At 37.8% G+C, this 20496-nt stretch overlaps 1 protein-coding gene across 5 annotated transcripts in view; it reads right to left on the bottom strand.

The window, feature by feature from the left end:
* Nucleotides 1-11263: 11263 nt before the first annotated feature.
* MYOF (myoferlin) overlaps nt 11264-20496 on the bottom strand; it is a 66820-nt gene continuing 57587 nt past the window's right edge. For 4 of the 5 annotated variants that reach the window (XM_017804096.1, XM_017804094.1, XM_017804095.1 and 1 more), the window contains 13 exons: nt 20215-20370; nt 20012-20103; nt 18474-18644; nt 17792-17940; nt 17434-17573; nt 16392-16480; nt 16214-16309; nt 15496-15637; nt 15083-15182; nt 13944-14137; nt 12858-12967; nt 12366-12513; nt 11264-11924 (listed from right to left, as the gene is read on the bottom strand). In XM_017804096.1, the coding sequence (XP_017659585.1) occupies nt 11889-11924; nt 12366-12513; nt 12858-12967; nt 13944-14137; nt 15083-15182; nt 15496-15637; nt 16214-16309; nt 16392-16480; nt 17434-17573; nt 17792-17940; nt 18474-18644; nt 20012-20103; nt 20215-20370 (1623 nt within the window). In that variant the 3' untranslated portion in view covers nt 11264-11888. Of the gene's footprint in view, nt 11925-12365; nt 12514-12857; nt 12968-13943; nt 14138-15082; nt 15183-15495; nt 15638-16213; nt 16310-16391; nt 16481-17433; nt 17574-17791; nt 17941-18473; nt 18645-20011; nt 20104-20214; nt 20371-20496 lie in introns of those variants that run through there. The other variant, XM_017804097.1, reaches the window with a different exon arrangement.

Genomic DNA, 20496 nt, shown 5'->3' on the forward strand with positions numbered 1-20496 from the left:
TTAAAAAAAAACCCAAACCAAAACGCAACTACAAACAACCAACACCAAAAAAAACCAAACAAAAAAACCCCGCTGCAACAAAAAGAGCACCACCTTTACACAAGGTAATCATTGGTTAAAACAAACAACAGTCCTTGAGGGCTAAAATTCCATGTTGAGTGGATTAAACATCACCCTCGATGTCATTCTCTACCTACAAAGGAGGCTTCAGGTCTATGAAGAAAGCTAAGCCATGTAGAGAGTTTCAGACACACCTGCCCTGAGTGCTTCTCTGTTGATCAGGTGTGGCCTGCTCCAAGTGCTGACTATGTTGGCTTTGATTTTGTGTCATCTACTTCACTCTGTACACTTCAAAGGGAATAGAGGCACCTGTTAATAAGTCTGACTGCTGTTCAACATGAAAGCACTTTTGTTGGATCCATCCTGAATTTTTGTATATTCTGCTGGTCATCTAGAAGCCTGGTGTGTGTGAGATGGAGTCTGGACAGCATCTTCAAGTGTTATTAGAAAAGGACTGATGAGAGAGGGATGGATGAACAGTACAGTAAAATAAACCCTTGTTTCTTAGGAAACCAAGCTAAACTCCTGAATTTGTTCAGTCTATTTGTCTGGTTTTTATGCTGCCTTGTGTTGGCTAGTACAAAGTACTCAAATTTGATGATTTTAAGACACCTTGCAAGGCACTCAATACAGCTTTCCAACCTGTGGGTGCAGAAAAATTAGAAAAGTCATGTCAAAGCATCAAAATCTTGAATGCTGGATTTCATGACTACTTCTGTCTTATTTAACCCTAATACCAAACTCACTCAATAGGACAGAAGAAATAGTCCCTAGGATGAGCTGAGTGTGTTATTTCTCCCTGTGTTTCCCATTGTTGTCTGAACGTTCCCCTTTGTGCTCCCCTGTTTATGTTTCAGGAAAGATTCCCACTCCTATTGCACTAAGGATGTCTGTCTTGTTTAGCATCAACCAATGTTAATATCACTGAAGTTGGTGGATCTGCTAAGTTCAGCATAATTTAGTACAAAGAGAAGGCTCTGGTCCCTTAAGCAGAATAGGTGTGATGCTCATGATGGACTACACACGTTCTCAATGGTTTATTTATATGGGCATGGCTTTGACCATAGCAGTAGAGAGTTTTTGCTTTTTCAAAATGCAAAATGGCTGTGCAATTGTTACATTGAAATCTCATAGAAAGTTTTCTTCTAGTAGATTAAACCTTGGACCAGAATTTAATAAATCCAGCTACTCTGGCTCCTGAGCTGTTTGATAATAGTGAGCAAAACATTTTATCACTGTGTGCTTGATGCTTACCTAATTAAACCTGTTCACATGCACTGAAGCTAGATATTTTTACACATCAGAGTAAGAGTGTTTCACTAGAATGCAAGATGGCTTAGTCTGATGTGACATTTATCTTCACTCATCAGAAGTGCAATCAGTGGGGAGTTACCCAGATCTTTGTTCATGAAGATAAATGTCAAATGTTATCTATCTACATTCTCATATAGTGTCTATCACCATGGTATCTGAATGCCTTCCAAACCAATAATGTACACATGTTAGACCTAAACCAGTCAGCAAATGATCACCATAAAGATGTCTCTGACAATTTTCTGGCAGTGCTTGTTTGGATCGAATCTTTCCTGTTTCCTTTCATTTGGTAACAGACAGTGAGAGATAAGTTTGTGTAACTATTGGGGGGGAAACAGGGGAGGGGGAATTACAAAAGATATATTGGACACTATGATGGAATACTGAATTCATAATAAATTCTTTCTTTCACCTTCCTTCGAATTTTCCTTTTTGCCCAGGAGGCTAAAAACATGTTCTCTCTTCTAAAGTCAGTCTTGGAGTAAGTACTGCCAACGAGGCCAGGTGTAATTTAAAAATATTTATGCATTGTCAGTTCTGGAATTAATCTTTCTTAATTGAATTGACATGAACTCATGTCTGCAGGTAATGTAAACTGTCAAACACTTTGCCAGTGACAGCATGTTGGTCAGGGTGGTGAAGTTAATGAGAGATCTAAATTATGATGGAATATCTCTGTGTTGGCTTTGGAGCCTGATGTTTATAAATGCATTAGTAAGATCACATTAACTACAGGCTACAGACTCTGGAGTTCAGAACGGCTAATTACTTGTTTGCAGTTTCTGAGAGAACCAGGGATGAGATATTTTTACCTCAGAAACATTTTAGAAGTATATTTGCTGCAGTGAAATTTCCTTCCCTTGAAATGGGTATAATGGAATTTTAAAGTGTAATGTATTTCATTTGACAAACAGTGCTTTTATAGTCTGGGAATACTGTTTTAAAATACACATATCAAACCATTTACTGATGCTGTCTAGGAGGGTCTTACCCATTTCCACTGATAGCAAGATCAAGCCTGCAGTTATCTGTTAGCAAAGCACTTAGCACAGTCTAATAGTGCTTTCCTTCCATGGCAAGATGGAATTACTGTTAGCTTTCTAAAATCCAGAGAGTGCAGGGTGGGTACTGCAGAACAGAAATCACAGATAATGTTTGTGTTGCAGGAATAAAATTAGCAGACGAGCCTTTGCTTAGTGAAGCAACATGGGCTCTGAGTGACATGCTCAGGGGCGAGGCTGCAGACAAATTTTAGTGAAGGGAGGTAGGAGGTGATGAATCCCATCTGAATGTTCCCTCTTCAGAGATGAGTACTTGATTATGTGCCATAATAAGTACTTGTAAGTATAAAACTGCTTTTGGTGCTAATTAGAGTTTAGATCCTCTTTACTGCATACAGGCTGGGCTCAAACAAGGATACTGATTATATTTTAAACAGTAAGGCCTTTATCTTGAGGTAGCTGGGCGATAAGAGAACACCTGACTGATAATAATGGGTCCAGTTATCCATTCTTCCAGACCAAAGAAACTGGGTTCCTAGATGGAGCCCTGGAGACAAAAAGCTAAAATATTCAATTATCAATTCGGTATTGGGACAGTCTTCCTGTGTGTTTAAGTTCAGGACAAAAACCAAAGGATCCTGAGAGTCCCTTCAGGCCTTCTCACAGGCAGAATTCTGAGTTGATAAAAAGTCCCTTTCCAAACTCAACAGATGTCGAGCTAGGAGAACTAATGAACATAGTTTAGTTCTTCTGCTGCAAACATTTTTCAAGAGGTAAGACAAAGTAAAAGTAGGTCTCCTAAAATTTCACTGGCTTTCGGTTGTGTTAAATAATTTTCTGAATAATTTAAGTTCATAATTCATGTGTTTGTAACTTTTGAAAGATATTACGTAGGAATGTGGGCTTAGCTTATGCTGCCTTTATTGCCAATGTGAGCCTTCCAGTCTTCATGTCAGAGGGCAGAGATGTGAAGGAAGAATTTCTGTAGGTAAGTGAACTGAAGCAGATACAGTTTGAAGTAACCTTGCTTGTTGTATGTGGGAAATGTGAGGTAGTAAAGGTAATATCTACTGATAACTTTGAAACATGTTTAAGAAATTCCTTACCTGCTGTGGCAGTGCTTTCCATAGATGGTTTACACAATGAAAGCATAGGACTCTTCGATATGCGTACTGCTAATAGCAAATTATCCAATATCAAAATAAAAAGTGGTAACTAAGAAGATACACTGACATCTCTGTGGACAGGTCTGCTTTGCAATAAGAAATGCATTGTACATAAAGAGGGAGATAGTGCATTTATTTCATGGTGTAACTCTGTCAAAGTAGTGTTGCATTTGTGAGAAACCTGGTGTGCTGTGATCTTTCTTAATTAACAGTCATGGATAAGTAATGTAGATTTTTGGAAAAGAGGATTTTTGAGAAAGAGTCCTTCAATGGACCTTTTGGAGCAAATCCAGAGGAGGGCCACAAAAATGATCAGAGGGCTGGAACACCTCTCCTATGAGGAAAGGATGAGAGAGTTGGGGTTGCTCAGCCTGGAGAAGGCTTCTGGACCTTATAGCACCTTCCAGTATGTAAAGGGGGCCTGCAAGAAAGCTGGAGAGGGACAAGGGCATGTAGTGATAGTACAAAGAGTAATGGCTTTGAACTGAAAGAGTGTAGATTTAGATTGGATATTAGGAAGAAATTTCTTACCCTGAGGTTGATGAGGCCCTGGAACAGGTTGCCCAGAGAGGTGGTAGGTGCCCCATCCCTGGAAACATTCAAGGCCAGGCTGGACAAGTCTCTGAGCAACCTAATCAAGTTGAAGATATCCCTGCTCATTGCAGGAGGTTGGACTAGATGACCTTTACAGGTCTCTTCCCCAAACTGTTCTATGATTCTATGATAGCAGTCCACAGAAGCCATGTTCACTGAATACTGTTATCATCAGATCACTGCTTTACAGTGGTTAGGGGTTTTTTTCCTTTTTTTTTTTTTTTTTTNTTTTTTTTTTTTTTTCTCCACCAACAAAAATCATTAGTGTTTTTCCTTATATTTCTTCTTGCTGGCATCACAAACCATGAAAATTCTGTGAAGCCACATTATTACAAGGCACTGGCTCATATGACATTGAATATACTGTTAATCTGTGCCTCCTCTTTCTTTGATTTCTTCCCTGTTACTCATTCTCCTGCTTATTGAATGCAGACACAGGCAAAAGGCATTTACAAATAGCTCATGTGAAAAATGCTGACCCAGTAAAACTATAGTTCACTGAGGACTCTGGCTGTTGCCTTCATGTTAGCACTTGGCTTTCATATCAGGATTTATGCTGTAATGTTGCATCTGCCAGTTATATCCATATGGTTTTTCACTATTGTCTTATGATTGAAGTAGTAAAGGATGTGTTGGAGTAGACCAGTTCATGATATTCTGACCAGTGTTTCATCTCATTCTTGTAAGGTCTAGATGATCTTCTGATTAAAATTATATTATCTTGTTTAATCCTTGTGAGTGTTAGTGTGGGTCAGATCTTTTATATACATACCACAGAAAAATGTATATAAATAATTTTGTATATAAAATAACTTAATCCAGGACATACACATATACTCATGAACAGTGAAGAAAAATGTAGTAGTAGTAGTAGTAATAATAATAATAATAATAATAATAATAATAATAATAATGGACTAGGACTTAAACTAGTACCTAATTACCTAATTCACCTGGCCTTGTCTCTGTGCAATAATAGAAACAGCTTCTACCCTGTGACAGGCTTGGAAGAGCTTATTTGATGGGAGCCATCAGTAGAGAAACAATTTCTGATTCAGATAAGTGGGCTAAAATTTAATCACTCCATTCTGCATAAAAAGATGACATCAGTTCATTGAGCTTAGCATTTCAGTTAGGTGTTGTTCATTTTTTGCAGATACAGGGATAAGGGTCTGTTATAGCCTGGCCTGTATTACTGAGAGCTTGTCACAGCTCCAACATTGCGCTGAGCTTGTAGGTTCCTTCGCCCAGATTAGATGTCGCTGCTGCTACCACAAGCAATTCTGGTAGCTTTCTGCAGCTTTTCGTTGGAACTGCTGTTCATGGCAGAACCAACAAGTGTGTGTTTTCACACATGGGCAACGGATTTTTCTCTTTACCCCTTTCTAATTGCTTTCACACAAAAATTTCACAGGTATTTGTGTTATTATTTTCATTGCATTCAGACAAAAAAAAAATCATAAGTGAAATTTGGTATTTCTAGTTTCCAAAGTGGAAACTCAGCTTTTGAGCCAATAGTGACATGCTGCAGTGGATATGTATAATAGAGCTGAAGTTTTGTGGAGCAGGTGGCCACGTGCTGAACAATTGCTGTGGGAAGGTGTTTCAGTGGTGCAACAGCATCTGTACTGCCTGAGCTTTGCAAAGGTGAGACTGATTTGGAGGCTGGATGAGCTAAAGATGTTTTCCCACGTGCTCCAAAAGGGACAAAGAGCAGATCAGTCACAAAACTGATGCTAACAACAAAAACTCTCTCACGGCATGGCATGCTGGTGTGACTTTTGCTGCGCAAGCTGGATTTGTGGTTTCAACTAATTTTCTTCCCTCCTTATTGCCCTGAGTGCACAAGTTTGTTTTCAGTCTTATGCTAGTTTGGAGCAGGGGAGGTACGGTTGTCTTTCACTGCTTTGGGGGATTTCCATTCCATTTTCCTTTAATTTGATCCTCCCTGCTAATCGCATAAGGAAGGCTTAGAATGTTAACTAAACAGATAATTCTTGGTTCATGTATATGAGCAAGAAGAATTCAGATTTGCATGAAAATAGCTATCCTCAGGTTAGATCTTTACATTTGGAAATAAGCTCTTTTCAGGTCTATTTTCCCTCCATTGTTATGTGTTTTATTTAATGTGAATGGTGGATGTTTGGGGAGGGACAGACGTTTGTTTGACTATTCAGATGCATTGGCAGGGTTTAAGTTGGCACAGCATGGATCAGGGCAAGATGAGTGGAGACATCTCATTTCTATTTAAAAATACACCCAAATATACTTGTGCAATTGAAGTAAAAGTAAATCCTTTCTTGGATCTGATTGCTTCTACCTGTCTACATTCTGTGTGTGTGTGTGTGCATGTTTAAACTCACAACACAGTGGGACCATCCCATTTTCTTTCAGGATATTTTAAGGCAAGAAACAACATAAAACTGGAATAGGTCCCTGGTAACAGAGCCCCTGTACAGCAACACTAGAAGAAGATCTCACTGGGTGTTCTGGTTCCTGTGTTTCTTGCATAAATACTTGTCTCTGATTTGTGTTATTTTTTTACTTTCTTAATGTTCTAACAGTAACAGTTATACGTATATAGTGAATATAAAATGCAGGTTTTTGTATGAGAGCAGGTGGATTATGTGGAAGAACATGTATATTTTGGGCTAGGTTGCTCTGATGTGGGCAGGATTGGTTTTAAAAGATTAATTTACTGCCTCCTACTCCATAACTGGAACTCTAGCTTTTAGAAAAGCCCACTAAACTCGGTCTCCTCTACGAGGCCAGGGAGCATCAGGGATCCTGAGCAGGAGCTCAACACTGGAGTCCCAGAGGTGCCGAAGGCGAGTCACCTTTGGAGGCCGATGTGTGTTTCCTGCACAGGAGAAGTAAAGGTACAGGCTGAAGAGAAGGTGCTAATTAATTGTGCTGTCAGTTCTCAGCCAGAGAGTGATCCAAACAAAACATTTGTTAACTATGCCAGTTAAAACAAAGGCTTCATGTATCCGGGAGTGAAAGCAGAGCAGATCCATATACAAAATACTTCTGCACATTTCTCTCCTTGAAAACAGGGGTGTTAAGAAATCTGGAAGTTTCCTGTAGAAGCCTGATGCTTTTCTCCAAGACAGTAATGTCTAACGGCTTTGTTACTAACTGGAGCTGTCACTGTTTTAGGATGTGTTAATATGTGTCTTTTACATTTAGAGAAACTCTTGAGCATCTTAATGATTCTTTGTCTCAACTGCTAAGTTGTCCTCTTTGTAGTGTCCATCCTCATTCTTGGTACATATGTGAACCGCTGGCTAAGTACTTTTTTGTTACTTACATTTTATATTGTATTTTTATTTATTTTTATTTTCCCTATTATATTTGTCCTGTTATATAGATACCTGTTATTTTCTTGTTCCTCTATCACTTTCCCGGCTAGTGCTGATATCTCAAGCTTTTCTTGTACAGGAAGCCTTATCCTACCTGCTTGCTCTTGACTACTTTTATGGTCCTCATGATTTTTATTAATTTATAATGTGCTTTGAGACCTGCATCAAAATCAAATAAGAAGTTTGAAAATAAGATGGAGCACTGTAACATATTCTGGGTTTATTCACCGTTTCCTGTGTGATGAAAGCTCTACTCATTTTCCTAATTGCTGTTTCATACTGAGCTGCTGTCAGTGACAGACTCAATAGACACACAGCTGGAGGGTACTGCTGGGAGTTCAGGTGCTTAGGTGCAAACCTGTAACTGTTCCATTACTGTCTAACAGCACTTAAGTTTTATATAAACTCTCCAGTCACTCCTAGTTTTGCATCTTTTCCTTTCTGGAAGTGTGTGTGCCTTCTTACAGCTGAGCAGTTTGGCACTGAATCTGCATCATGACCAAAAGCTTCAATATCTCCAAAGGCCTTGGCTGATAGGTTGTGCAGTACTTGTGTCTCCTTTTGTTTTACCATATTTTCTTATCAATGACAGGAATTACACAGTAGACTGGAAGTGCAGGTTCAGTTCACTTCTCTACCTGAAAGGTTTAAACCAAAATCTGCTGTCTGGCTGAGCGTGCCAGGCTGTTACTGGTGTGCTGTGCTGGGCTCACTTTCTTGCACTGCTGTTGTGGTGGCAGCACTGTTGCTGTTGCAGAAGGGAATGGAAGGGAAGTGATTTGGTTGCAGATCCCTGGTGGACGCTGGCACCCTGCTGCAACCCTGAGCTGTGAGGTGTAAGGCATGCATGTAAGACACGTTGTAGGCTCATTGTCTGTCACTGACCATCTCTAGGTAGCTCCCCTGAAGGAATTCAGCTAGCACCTCTCTCTTCTGTGCTGACACTTCAGGATCCCTCTGAGGTGGCTGGCAGTCACACCGGCTCTGTTCAGGGTGTACCTCCTGCTGTGTTCAAAATGCCCCAGTGCTTTTTGCTGCAAGTCCTTGGCGTCGTAGGTCTGGGAAAGGAACAGAGTGGCCTCGGAGTCTTTCATAAGCACTTATAATGCATGCAGAGTTTTTTTACAGGCTTCAGGGAATTATTTTTTTTCTCTGTGGTGTTCTGCATCTTGCACTTGTGAACGGATTTAGTCTCTCAGCCACAGTAAAGGTTACAAGGGAGACAAATTTTTCCAAGTATAGCTTTGTGATTAGAGCATGGTCAGATTCAACAGACATAATGTGTATTTCCATTTGTTTTTTCATATGAATTTTTAAAGAACCTGATAGTTTTCTGTTAGAGAATTGTCTTTCTAATTCAGGTCCCTGTCTGTACATGTGATAGCCTGTCTGTATATACGACACACAGAGCTCTGAGCAATGGCAAGTACAAAACCGTGTAGTATTTTATAGCTGAATAGCACTGACACAAGATTCAGCACCAAATAATGCCATTTCACTCTTTGGTACTGCTTTCAAGTTGCTACATAGATATTTAGGCATCTAGGGGCAGGGAGTGGATACAACAGCATTAATGTCAGTAGGGACCAGGCTTGGAGTTGCTTTCTTTGTATACAATAGGTGGGTTCCAAAGGTGCTTACACCTGTGTTTTTTCTAATACAGTTAGAAGTAATGGACTTCATGGATTTTTTTTCCTTAATTATTAAATGTATCTTGTTGTTCATCTCGTTATGTGAGATGTGTTTAGGATAGGAATAAAACAGAAGTACTGCAAGGCCTTTGAGAACACATGAGACTTGGGATGTCATCTTGTGGTTGTTCAAAGAAATGCAAGAACAGCTTGTAAGCACGGCTGAGTTTACTAGTTCTTCACTTTACACTGAGCTGGTATAGGTGCAAATTTTTCTTCTTGATTGACAGTCACCCCAGTGACTGTAGTCAGGGTTTGGGGTGACTACAGCAAGCAACTGATAGGAAGTCACATGCTACTTGGATACCTGAATGCACCAAAGAGTGCACTGGGGTTCAAACCTATGTGATGGCAGAAGGAGGAGGACTCTGACATATTGCTGCTAGTCACCCTTTTTTTTTTTTCGTTAAAAGCACTTTCAGTTTAGCTTTAGCCTTTCCCTGGCTGTTCCAGCTGGATAGCAAAACAAATTCATAGGAGAAGGAATTCCTGGGGTTAAGTAATTTCCTGTAATAAGGAAGAGTGATACCAGGCACATCCACATTCTGCCCTCTTTTCTGTGGCCTTACAGACCATTTGTCTCAGTTGCTGGTAACTGGAGTGGTTCAGTGCTGAATCCCAGTTCATCAGTGCACAGCAAGAGCAGTTGCCTACATGGGGCTAACTCTTTAGTAACTGTTCCAACTAGGCAAAACCTCTTGCATGTTGGAGTCATGCACAGCAGCTGCACCAGGAATTACAGATTTGACTAGCACTGTATGTAAATATGAATGATCATATTTTCTTCCTTGTGAACACATGTAGTCTTTTGTTTGTTACTGGAGCAGGCTGGCAGACAGAATGGCTTCTCAGACTTTTCAGTTATGTTTTTAATAGCACTACCTAATTGTAGTGAAATGATCAAGCCTATGCTTGCTTGGACAAAAAGGCATCTGGAAGAGGGTGAACTCAACTCAGAAGGGCAGTATCTACCACCTTTCAAATGCTCTGTGAACAGGGATCTCTGCTCCATGCTCTTTGAAGTTAAATGCTTTGTAATTACAACCCTTACAAGCAACACACTTTCTTGTCTTACATGAAAATAAGATTGCTGTGATTTTGACCATTTGTCGGATTTATGGCATTGATTGAGACTGACTTTAATAGTGGATGATCAAACATTAGCTCATGCAAATTGCTGGTTATTTCCAGAGTGCTATTTCATCATTAGTGGAGGGACAATCCATCTGGATGGTGATTAGTTCCAGCTCAGGTCTCGTTCATCGGTCAAGATCCTTGAGAGTTTCTTAACAACTAAAAAATAAGAGTGGTGTTATGTTTTTGACAGGATGACTGCTGCTTGCTCCACTCTAGCCAATGGAACTTCACATTCTGGAAATTATTTTACTTAATAACTTTACTCTAGCTTCTTCAACAGAGTAAGGTCTGTATAATTTATTATTTTACTTGATAACATGCTTATGTTACAGTACTTTGTGTTAAGTGGATCATTAAATACGACAGAGGTTTTTCAAGACTAATTAATTCTTGCAGTTATTTTTGCCATCTTTTTAAAGACAGGTGAAGTTTTTATCCAGTTAAGAGTGTGACCATCATACAAAATGCTGATTTCAGGTTCTGCTGCAGATTTCCTACATTTCAAGGACTAGAGGATATCCAGAGATGCTCCTGCTTCAGCCTTCCGTAAAAGTAAGGTGGAATCACAGATTGTGACCTGATTTTTAGTGCCTTGAGAGAGGAGACTGAGGCAAAATGAGATACTATTAATGTGCAGATCAGATTTCAAACAAGGGTTCAATCTGGTTGTGTATACTCTTGTGTTTTGATTCAAGATCATCTCTAAATACAAGGAGAACAGTGAAACCATTCAACAGATTTAATTTCTTTATTAATTTCCTAATTAATGAATAAATTAACTTGAACTTTGTGGAGAGGTATTTCCTTCTTCTTCACTGTGCAGATAACAGTAATATATGTTAGACTCCAGGCCTGTGGCACTACATCCTCTGATAGACACTACACAATTCCTAATACTTTGTAGTTTTGTAATTGATGAAGAAAACTGGAAACTTGAATTTTACTTGTGGATAACTTTATTTAAAATATGTAAATTATAGTAAATAAAGCGTATATTATTTATTTCTATGCACATGAAGTTGTTGTCAAAATACACATATAGTGTTGTCAAATCTACAGTGTAGTAACTAAGAATTTTAAGCAGCATGATTCTGAAAACTTTTCTAGAAGCAATGTCTGAACCTTTGATTGCACTGTGATGTTTCTTTGGTACAGATAATTTTACGTAGTGGTTGTTTTTCTTTTAGTTAAAATGCAAGGAAATGAAAGGAATTCTCAAAAGAGAGTATCCATTAAAAAACAGAGACAGCAACAGCAGGCAGCCTCCTGAGGGACTTTTGTGAAAAATCCAGTTTAAAAGCAAAGAAGTCAGAACTTCACCACTTGTAGATATCACTGAAGTAAAAAAATGTCCATGAAATGTAAGGGGGGGATTATTCTTTTGTTCTTAAAAAACATCTTTCATGACCTCTTGAATCTTGGCTAACCCTATTGAAAGTCTTAATTATCTATTTTACAGTTCTAAATACAAGCAGGTACAAAGGATGGAGGAGCTTGATTTTGGTCCACAGCCTGAGGTGAAAACTCAGTACTACTTAAAAAGATGAGGTAAAAAACTCTTCTTTAAATTGGTTTCACGATCTTCATTGACAAATAATTCTGTGGGAGGAAGAGGGAAGGAACAAGAGAGGTAAAATCATGTACATAAAATACTTCAGTTTAGTTTTGAAAAAGACATTTAAGATATTTAAATGGATCAAAATGTATTTCAGCTAAAATACAGTAAAAATGAGCAATTTTTTTCAGACTAACACAGACTGAAATCTAGACTCTAGACCAACTATTAACTAGTTTAATTGTGTAGGTTATTAAATCTTCTAAAGCACTCACTTGCTCTGTCATTAGTTAATGGATTACTCTTAACCTAAACTTTGTTTCTCAATGAAAATCAGCTGAATTTTTTTATAGCTATAAGCATATATCTCCTGCTAAAACAGAGTTGAGGGACTCCCATCTGAGTAAGGAGTGTATCCTGCTGATGACTCCTGTCTAAAGTAGCTTCATACCACAGCTGGAGAACAAACATTTAATAATTCTTACCGGCAGTGAATAGAGGAGCACTGCTGCAAACAAGAGTAGAATCAGCAAGATGATAAGGCCGATAAAGAGCCATTTAAACCTGCGCCACACAATAAATTTCATTGTCTTGCAGGGATTTGTAAACCAGAGGAAGGAAGTATCTGGTCGGCTGCATTTTAAAAGAAACAAGTATTATTTATACTATAAAAACAGGAAATACTTATCATGAGATTGTGACACATTACAACACATGGTTTGGAGGCTGAAGAAAACAGACAATTTTGTAATGCAAGATAGCAGCTGCAGTAAACGTGCCATTAATACTGAAACCACCTTGCATTTTATCTTAATGAGGATAAAAGAAGGAAATAAGAAACAAGACTGGCTTTTACAAATAAACTCTTGCAAAGGATAACTGATGTCTAATAGATTGCTATGTGCAGATTTTGTCAAGAACATCATAGTAGCTAGATACTGGATACTTCTAACACTATTGTGAGAAAACTATCTTACTTTGGTAGATCTAGTTTGGGGTTCATGTTGGGTTCATCTCTTCCTTTACCAGCTGGCCTTTCTTCAGCTTCTTTTTCATTGACAACTTCCAGTGTCATTTCAACTTTGCCCTTCAGAAAAAAGGTGACACGAGACAAGGATCTTATTGAAACAGCACTAGTAGGACTTGCTTGGCACTTATACAGCAGTACTTACAGTTTGGGATCAGCTCATTGTGTGCACCTGTGTGTTTCCCATTTCCTTCTCAAAATATACTGATTTCTGTACTGTGACAGTGTCACAACACAGTATCAGGGAATGACACATAGAAAAAACCAAATCACTGTACATAAAATTGTTCTGTTAATTCATCTATACTTCTGCCTAAAGCTATAATTTTTTTTTTTCAATTTAGCAAAACAAAACCAGTTCTTCTTTCGAGAGCAACCCAAGGACTGCATACTTTCCAAATGACCAAGCATCTAATTTTTCATATTGCTTTGGCTGGTAGGTGTTTCTGAAAATTTTTCCTCATTTATTAAATTCCAGTAATAAAAGTTTAAAGGCAAAAACATTAGAAAGAAGAAGCGGACACACTTGAAAGGCTTAATATTCTACAAATGATAAATATACATTTATATTCTTCACAGAATAGATTAAAATGCTTTAGGTCTTCTGAATGCATTCATAATCACAAAGCTAATCTGGGTTCTCAGTACAGAAATTTTATTTGGTGTTTACAAAAAATCCTTTGGATTTAAACTTTAAATTCTTCCTGAGGTCCTCCCCTGGAGCTGCTTGAGACTATGCATTCATTCACACAATAACTTAATTGGCTGCTTTTTGGTGAGATAACATGACTCAACCTGGCACCACAGTCTTTCAAGCAGGGCTAAAACCAAACTAAATAAATTAAATATTAAGCTCACACTTTAAAACAAAAAATCGTTGCTGGACCAAATTCCTGAACTTGTGCACGCATTGTTCTACTTACCCCTCCTCTGTCCAACCACTGAAAGATAATGGCTAAGTGAGAGACTCTTTACAGTCTTCCTTTGTAACTTGTGAGCATGTTTTAAGTACTTTTTAAAGAAGTAACAATCATACCGCTAAAATACGGGAGCCATCCTTTTCAACATAACATGGCCACCATCCTTTCATGGATTTCTGTTCAAAGAGAGAGGCGGTCCTGGGAGCTTTCTGAGAACTGTCTGCCTTGTATTCTGGAATCATGTCTATATCACACTTTTCTGGAACTTTTGCTGGGATGATCGTTTTATGTAAATCAAGTTCCACAAAGCCTAGGAGGTGGATAAAGAAAAAAACACTGCATAAGACAACCTATCATACAGCACAGTGGTTCAGCATCAACCTTATCCATCTCTAAACATGTTACATAGGAAAGACAATCAACAGACACATTACAGTCTTGTTTGTCTGAGGATGTTGCGAGGCAGGGAAGTGGGACACATCAGGCTGTGTTTAAACCCATCTTGCTGGTGTTGATAAATTGGATTTAGCAAGATCACCTCCTCCTTCTTTAATGTAAGATCAAATGCATTTTTCTACTTACCCCTTATCTATTGATTCTTAATAAATCTATTGATTTTTAATAGAGGATTTTTTCCCCCCACACTTAAACAGAAGGTACCCAAATACAGCAATGTAATATGTAATTCCTAATAGTTAAGTGCATGATTTAGGTACCTTTACCGACAGTTTTAAATCAACTACTTGTTTTCAGTTTTTGAGGCCTATATGGTTTGTATATAAGCTAAAGACTTTGGAGCTGTCTTAATACAGGGCAGAGAATCTTCTGCAGAGCAATATGTCTAGAAAAGGTAGGGATTAATAACACTGTGAAATAGATTGCTTAAACCTAAATAACAGCATTATGTCAACACACTTTAAACCGAAGTAACCCTGTTTAAGTAATTTTAATTAAAGAAAGAAGCAAAGCAAAATTTCATGCACATTATAATTTCATGCACTTTGTGAGAGGGCTTACCTGAATGAAAAATATCTTGATTCACCTCAAGTAGGCCTTTACTGAGTGAATATTCACTCATTCATTCATGATCACAAGTAAGCCTGTACTGTGAGGGAAACCAGGAGTTTCCCAGGATTTGCATGCTCAGTTTCTCACTCTGTAAACACAGTCCTTGTGTCCTTATGTGATAATTTAATATCATTCATTTTTATATCTTTCTTTGAGATAATAATAATTATTTTATTAGAAATCTTACCCAGATAGTCATCCAAGGAGAATTTGTCATTATCCCATATTTGAATGATCAGTTTGGGTGGGATTCTGAATTCTGTCTTGTCAAGGCTCCAAAAATGTTCCTAAAATTTTAAAAAACAAAACCCAAACACCATTAAAAATTACTTACAAAAATTCAAAGCTGTGGTCAGTTAGTACCTGTAAATTCTGGGTTTGGTGGAAGCATTAAGGATTTGGTCTTGCTCTTGCTAAAAAGACTGCTGTTGTTGCCAGTGTGTTGTTCCTGGCCTAAAGGCAAAACTATATCTGGTCACAATAGCAGTTTGAGAAAAGTATGCAGAACTGAGCCAAACTGTCTCTTTCAATATGCAGGTACAAAATGATCAGACTAATTACAATCTGTATTCTAAGTATCGAAATCTTTAGAATACTTACTTTTTTGGAAACTACACAGAGTTGCTCTGCTGGGAGGTAGTCAAAAGGAAAAACAAATCTCCAGTTAAAGTTCCCTTCACCATCCAGTGATCGGTAGTGAACATCAGTTTTCTGCTTATTTTCTTCATTACCAGGCATCCATCTGGAAATACAGAGAGATGTGTCTGGTGTTTGCAGTGGGACTACAGTGGTGCTTGTTTGTACAGTAACTGTGTCAGTAAGGGGTTGCAAACAAGCTGTCTGAGTTGCTCACAGAGGGCTGCAGAGTTTTTCACGCCCTTTCTCAGTTTGGTTCCAATTTGGCACTGTAAATAGGAACATCTGAACTGAATTTCTCATCTGCTAAGACCGGTTTTGTATCAGCAGCGAGTTGCTGAGTTCTTTCTTAGGAGAAATTAAATCAACAGCCTAGTAGTATATTTCTGTGATTTCTACCGAATTTTTTACATTAAGATCAGGGAACATAAAACTGAAGAACCCAGGTTATGTAGCACCAAATCCAACTCACTACCTTTTTAGTTGCTGCCCACCTCAAGAGATGAAATTCTGGGATCTTTCACCACAAATTAACTAGTCATGCTTTATCTCATAATACTTCTGTACTTCTCTGAGGTTAGCATTTGACTTGGCCGAACCAAATAATCCTTGGAACCTACGGTCGAGGATATTCTGAATGTTACTCATTTGTAAGCAAGTGTTAACATAACAGTGTTCCTACCCTTTCACATAAATGTCACTCATTTCTTCCCCTGTGATGCTCTTTTCATCCAGAAGGACATCTTTGGTGTTCCAGACAATCACCCGCAAGATATACCTAAGAGAGATGTTTGAGGAAAGAGAATTGAATTGCCTCTGTCAGGACTGCCAGATGGTATGGAATATATAGGGATACTCACTTCTTGGCTTTTCGGGGAGTGATGTTGAACGGAGGGCCTGGTGGTCCTAAGCTTTTTGGGAAAACATCAACCCACATCTGGAGCTTTCCCTGTAGCAGTGGAGAAGATGAATGAGGGAGTGCTTGCTGCATACAGGTTTGTCATTGTAGTTCTATGGAACTGCTTATTGGCACACTCAGTACTAATTTTAGTGACCTACCTCATGTTACCAATGTCAGAACTTCCACAGACTTCAGAGCAAGCTCAATCCCTCACGTTATAGAATTTTCTTCAAATGAACAATGCCAAGAGTTCCGAAGATGGTAGGGACATTAAGTCCAAGTGAATCAGTGCAAGCTAGGTGCCTAAATAGTTCTCACTGTTCTTTCAGAGGTGGTATTCAGCCCAGTGTCATACAGGTGATAGTTTGCAGCTGGTGGCCTACCCCGTGTAAGTGATCAGTCCCCTTAACTACATTCTGAAGTAAGGCATCCACTGTAGATTTTACACTCTATTTCAAATGCAAGCCCTTTTATTTTTCAGAGAAGTTTTCTGGTTTCTGCGAAAACTTTCTTAAAAAAACCCCAACCACTGGTGAGTCAGACAATGCCAGAAAACTAATGTTAGCCTTTGTTCCTCTCTAGCAGAGATGTCCAAAATAAGACTTCATGTTTAAACTTGCATCTCTGAACCTTGTAGAGAATTGGCAAGTTTGGTCTCATTTGCTGAATGCAGCTAGAAAGCTCTTGAGCCAGGCCATCTCCTTTATTTTTGGTGAGGTATAAATACATATTCCAATTTATTTCAGTAACAAAGTTATAATTAAATCTTTCCTAATTTCCACTCTGTCAGTGTTTAAGATGTCACTTGGAGGTCTTAATGGCAAAACATAACTGTCTTTTGTTATGTTCCTAGACTAATCTGCTTTAGATTTTCAGCCAAGTAGTAACAGTTTGTAGCCCTGCTCCCCCTGAGTGATACCACTCTATTGACAACATAATATAAATTTCAGAATACTCCATTTCTGCATTCGAGAAACCATAAGTAAGCCTGTTTACAGTACCTGGGAGATGTTGGGCTGGAAGGTGCTATATAAGGTCCTTGTCTCCACATGTTCAGGTACCAATCCCTGTGTTCTGAGGATATGAAGGGCTAGCCGCTCTTCACCTGGGCCAAGATGCTGATGCAGAACCTTGTTAGCTTCTGAAATAAAGGAAATCAGAAAAGAACAGGGACTCATGAACCAGGATTTGGATTTGAACTTTAAAATTAAAACCAGATATTTAAAACTGAGCAGAAAAACGTGTTCAAGTTTGAAAACATCAAAGATTTTTTATAATATTCCATAAATGCTTGAAAAGTTTTATATTTGTATCAATATGAATTTAAGACAGAAATATTAAATAAGTAAACAAACTCACCAGCTTCCTCCAAAGTATAGTCTTGTCCCCCATAGTTAATTTTTCTACCATTATTAGAGACCACAGGAGGAGCATAGCCTTTAAATCTGGCTACATTTTGCAATAACTGGGTAGGTTTTAGTTGATCACGCCAGGTATTCACACCTGAACTTTTAGGAAAGCAAAAGAAACACATCTGAAAATTATTCACTATGCAGGGTATTTACATAACACTAAAATGTATTTATTAAACTAATGCAGAAAGGACAGCACTATAACTGACTAAACAGAGGCCACTTGAGTTTGATACAGTGACATAATTTTGTATCAGCTCAATTACCTTCCAAGACAGAGTGCTTTTTTCTTTATAAACCAAAACAATTTACACTAATAGATGCTTTCTTATTTATTTCCATGAGTACATCAGAAAATACTGTTAAGTGTGAGTTCCCTGGACAGAAATAACACACATTGCTGTATTAACAGAATATTAAAATGTTTGACATCATGGTTTTCATTCAAGGCTCTTCTGAAGACTTTACAGCTTCACTTGGAATTCAGACAACAGAATGAGGACAACAAATATCCATGAGAAGCCATAGCATTGTTTTTTAACCATAGAATTAAGATGAAGCCCAGATTTTTTCAGAGACTGGGTACTTGATCTTACAGATAAAAATTTTCAATAGACAAAATTACTTACATCCAATACTGCTGTGGGATGCCACAGTGAGATCCATAACGAGAAAGGAATCTGTTCTCAAGATCAATTATGGTTTCACCCACTTTTTCATCCCTAGTCAATGTGTCATAGTCATAGACTGAAATTTTCAGATCCTTTTCCTGAGGCAAGAAGCAGCTGAGTTCATACATTCTAAAAATAAAAATACTCAGTTAAGGTTATTACTCTTTTAAACAATGTTTCTTATTTTTAATATTAAAATAAACCAACTAAAAAAGCACTTATTTGTTTATTTTTGAGCAATAGCCTTTACGAGAAATTAAAGGGATGCTTCCAATGCTGATAAATCTAGCAGTAATTTCCATTCATGCTCCAGTTTCTATTTGTACTTATTAATAATTTCATTTATACTCCTCTGGATATTACCTCCTTCCTTTCTGCACAATGTATTACTTAGATGTTTTCTGTGTAGCAGCTTGAATTGGGACTGAGGAAGAAACTGGTGTGGCTCTACCAGCCACTCTGTAAAAAAATGTGGTTGTTCAATCCATTGTTTCTCTATGATTAGAAACTTCTACTTTTTTTAACCACAAATGCAGTAGGATCCTTAAAAACTACAGTCCAAATGATAAGCTGCTATGACCAGAAGAGATTATTCTGTCATCTAGCTGTCCTACATTAAACAACTGTAGAGTTTTCTCAAAATTAATTCTCTGAATTTAAAGAGTTGCAGCCTTGTGGTTTCTACTACTCCTGAATCCATTAGCATTTAGGTAGAGTATTCCATGGTTAATTATTCTCTGTATCTCTTTTGTTTGTTTGTTTTATTTCTAGTCAAACTTTTAAACCTTGACTTCCAGAATAATTCTGCAAAAACTTGGAATGTTGAAGGTACTCTGTATCTGTAATCAAATCTCTTTGCTGTCTATTTCTTTGTATAGTCTAAACAAATGAAATCCTGTAGTGCATCACTGCAAAGTATGCTTTCTGAATGCTCTGTGATCCTTCTAGTCCTCCTCTCCAAACTTCCTAATTTACCAAAATCCTCCTCTAACTCTTGACACCAAACCAGACCCAGAATTCCATTAGTAATTATAAAAATGAAGGAACCTCTTAATTCCTGATTAGTAGTTTTAATTCACATAGTTCAATGATATCATTAGCCTTTGATGGAAAGGCCAGTGTGCTTGGGAATGAAGGTTAAGCTGATCACTTGTTGTGACATCCAAGTAGTTTTCAGAGTTAAAACTTTTTCCATATTCTGTAAGCATATTTTGTTATTCTTATATGCATAACACAGGGTGGTTTTAAGATAAAGACATTCTTTGACTTTGTGCAATTTACCCATGTGATACAGAAAATTGACAGCCTAACCAAACTTCTATGTTGTCCAATGATATCAAAGGGAAATACCTTATGCAATTTTACTCATAATTAACTGAGTTAATTCAGTATACAACCATGAATAGAGCATTGGATATTTCAAATAATGGTTTATCTTAAAAAATAGAAAAATATTTTAAAATACAGTAAATTGAAAACACAAAAAAGTTCGTTACCTGCCAAAAATTGGGTTGAGAGTATTAGGCACGTAATTATCTCTGTCTTCAATTACTTTTTTACTTAGAGATATTTTTATATAAGGATCACACTATTAAAAATAAGAAAAAAATATTGTTAAGGAATATTTATGAAGACTAACTTTATTTAAAATATACTACACCAATTAGCTTGCAAACATTCCAAAAGCAAAAAGTCTCACCAGCCCGTTATTATCCTGGGGTTGAAGCTGCAGAGCTCGAACAATATAAATTCTCACAATGCACTCCTGAGGCCCACTGTCTGGCAGCTCCCGGAACTGGCGGGGAGGAGCTGGAATAGTGGGATCGTCAGGCAATGCATAGATTTTAAAGGATCCCTACAAAGTAATATAAAGGCTCAGTCAAGATAAATGTAGAAAAGTCACTCAGCTAGGTTTGTTTTTTCTTATTTATCCTACACATACACACTCTGGTTTAATTAGGAATAGCAATATTATGGCCTG

This window comes from Lepidothrix coronata, unplaced genomic scaffold, assembly GCF_001604755.1.
Source record: "Lepidothrix coronata isolate B3197 unplaced genomic scaffold, Lepidothrix_coronata-1.0 Scaffold8, whole genome shotgun sequence".
In the NCBI taxonomy this organism is placed as follows: domain Eukaryota; kingdom Metazoa; phylum Chordata; class Aves; order Passeriformes; family Pipridae; genus Lepidothrix; species Lepidothrix coronata.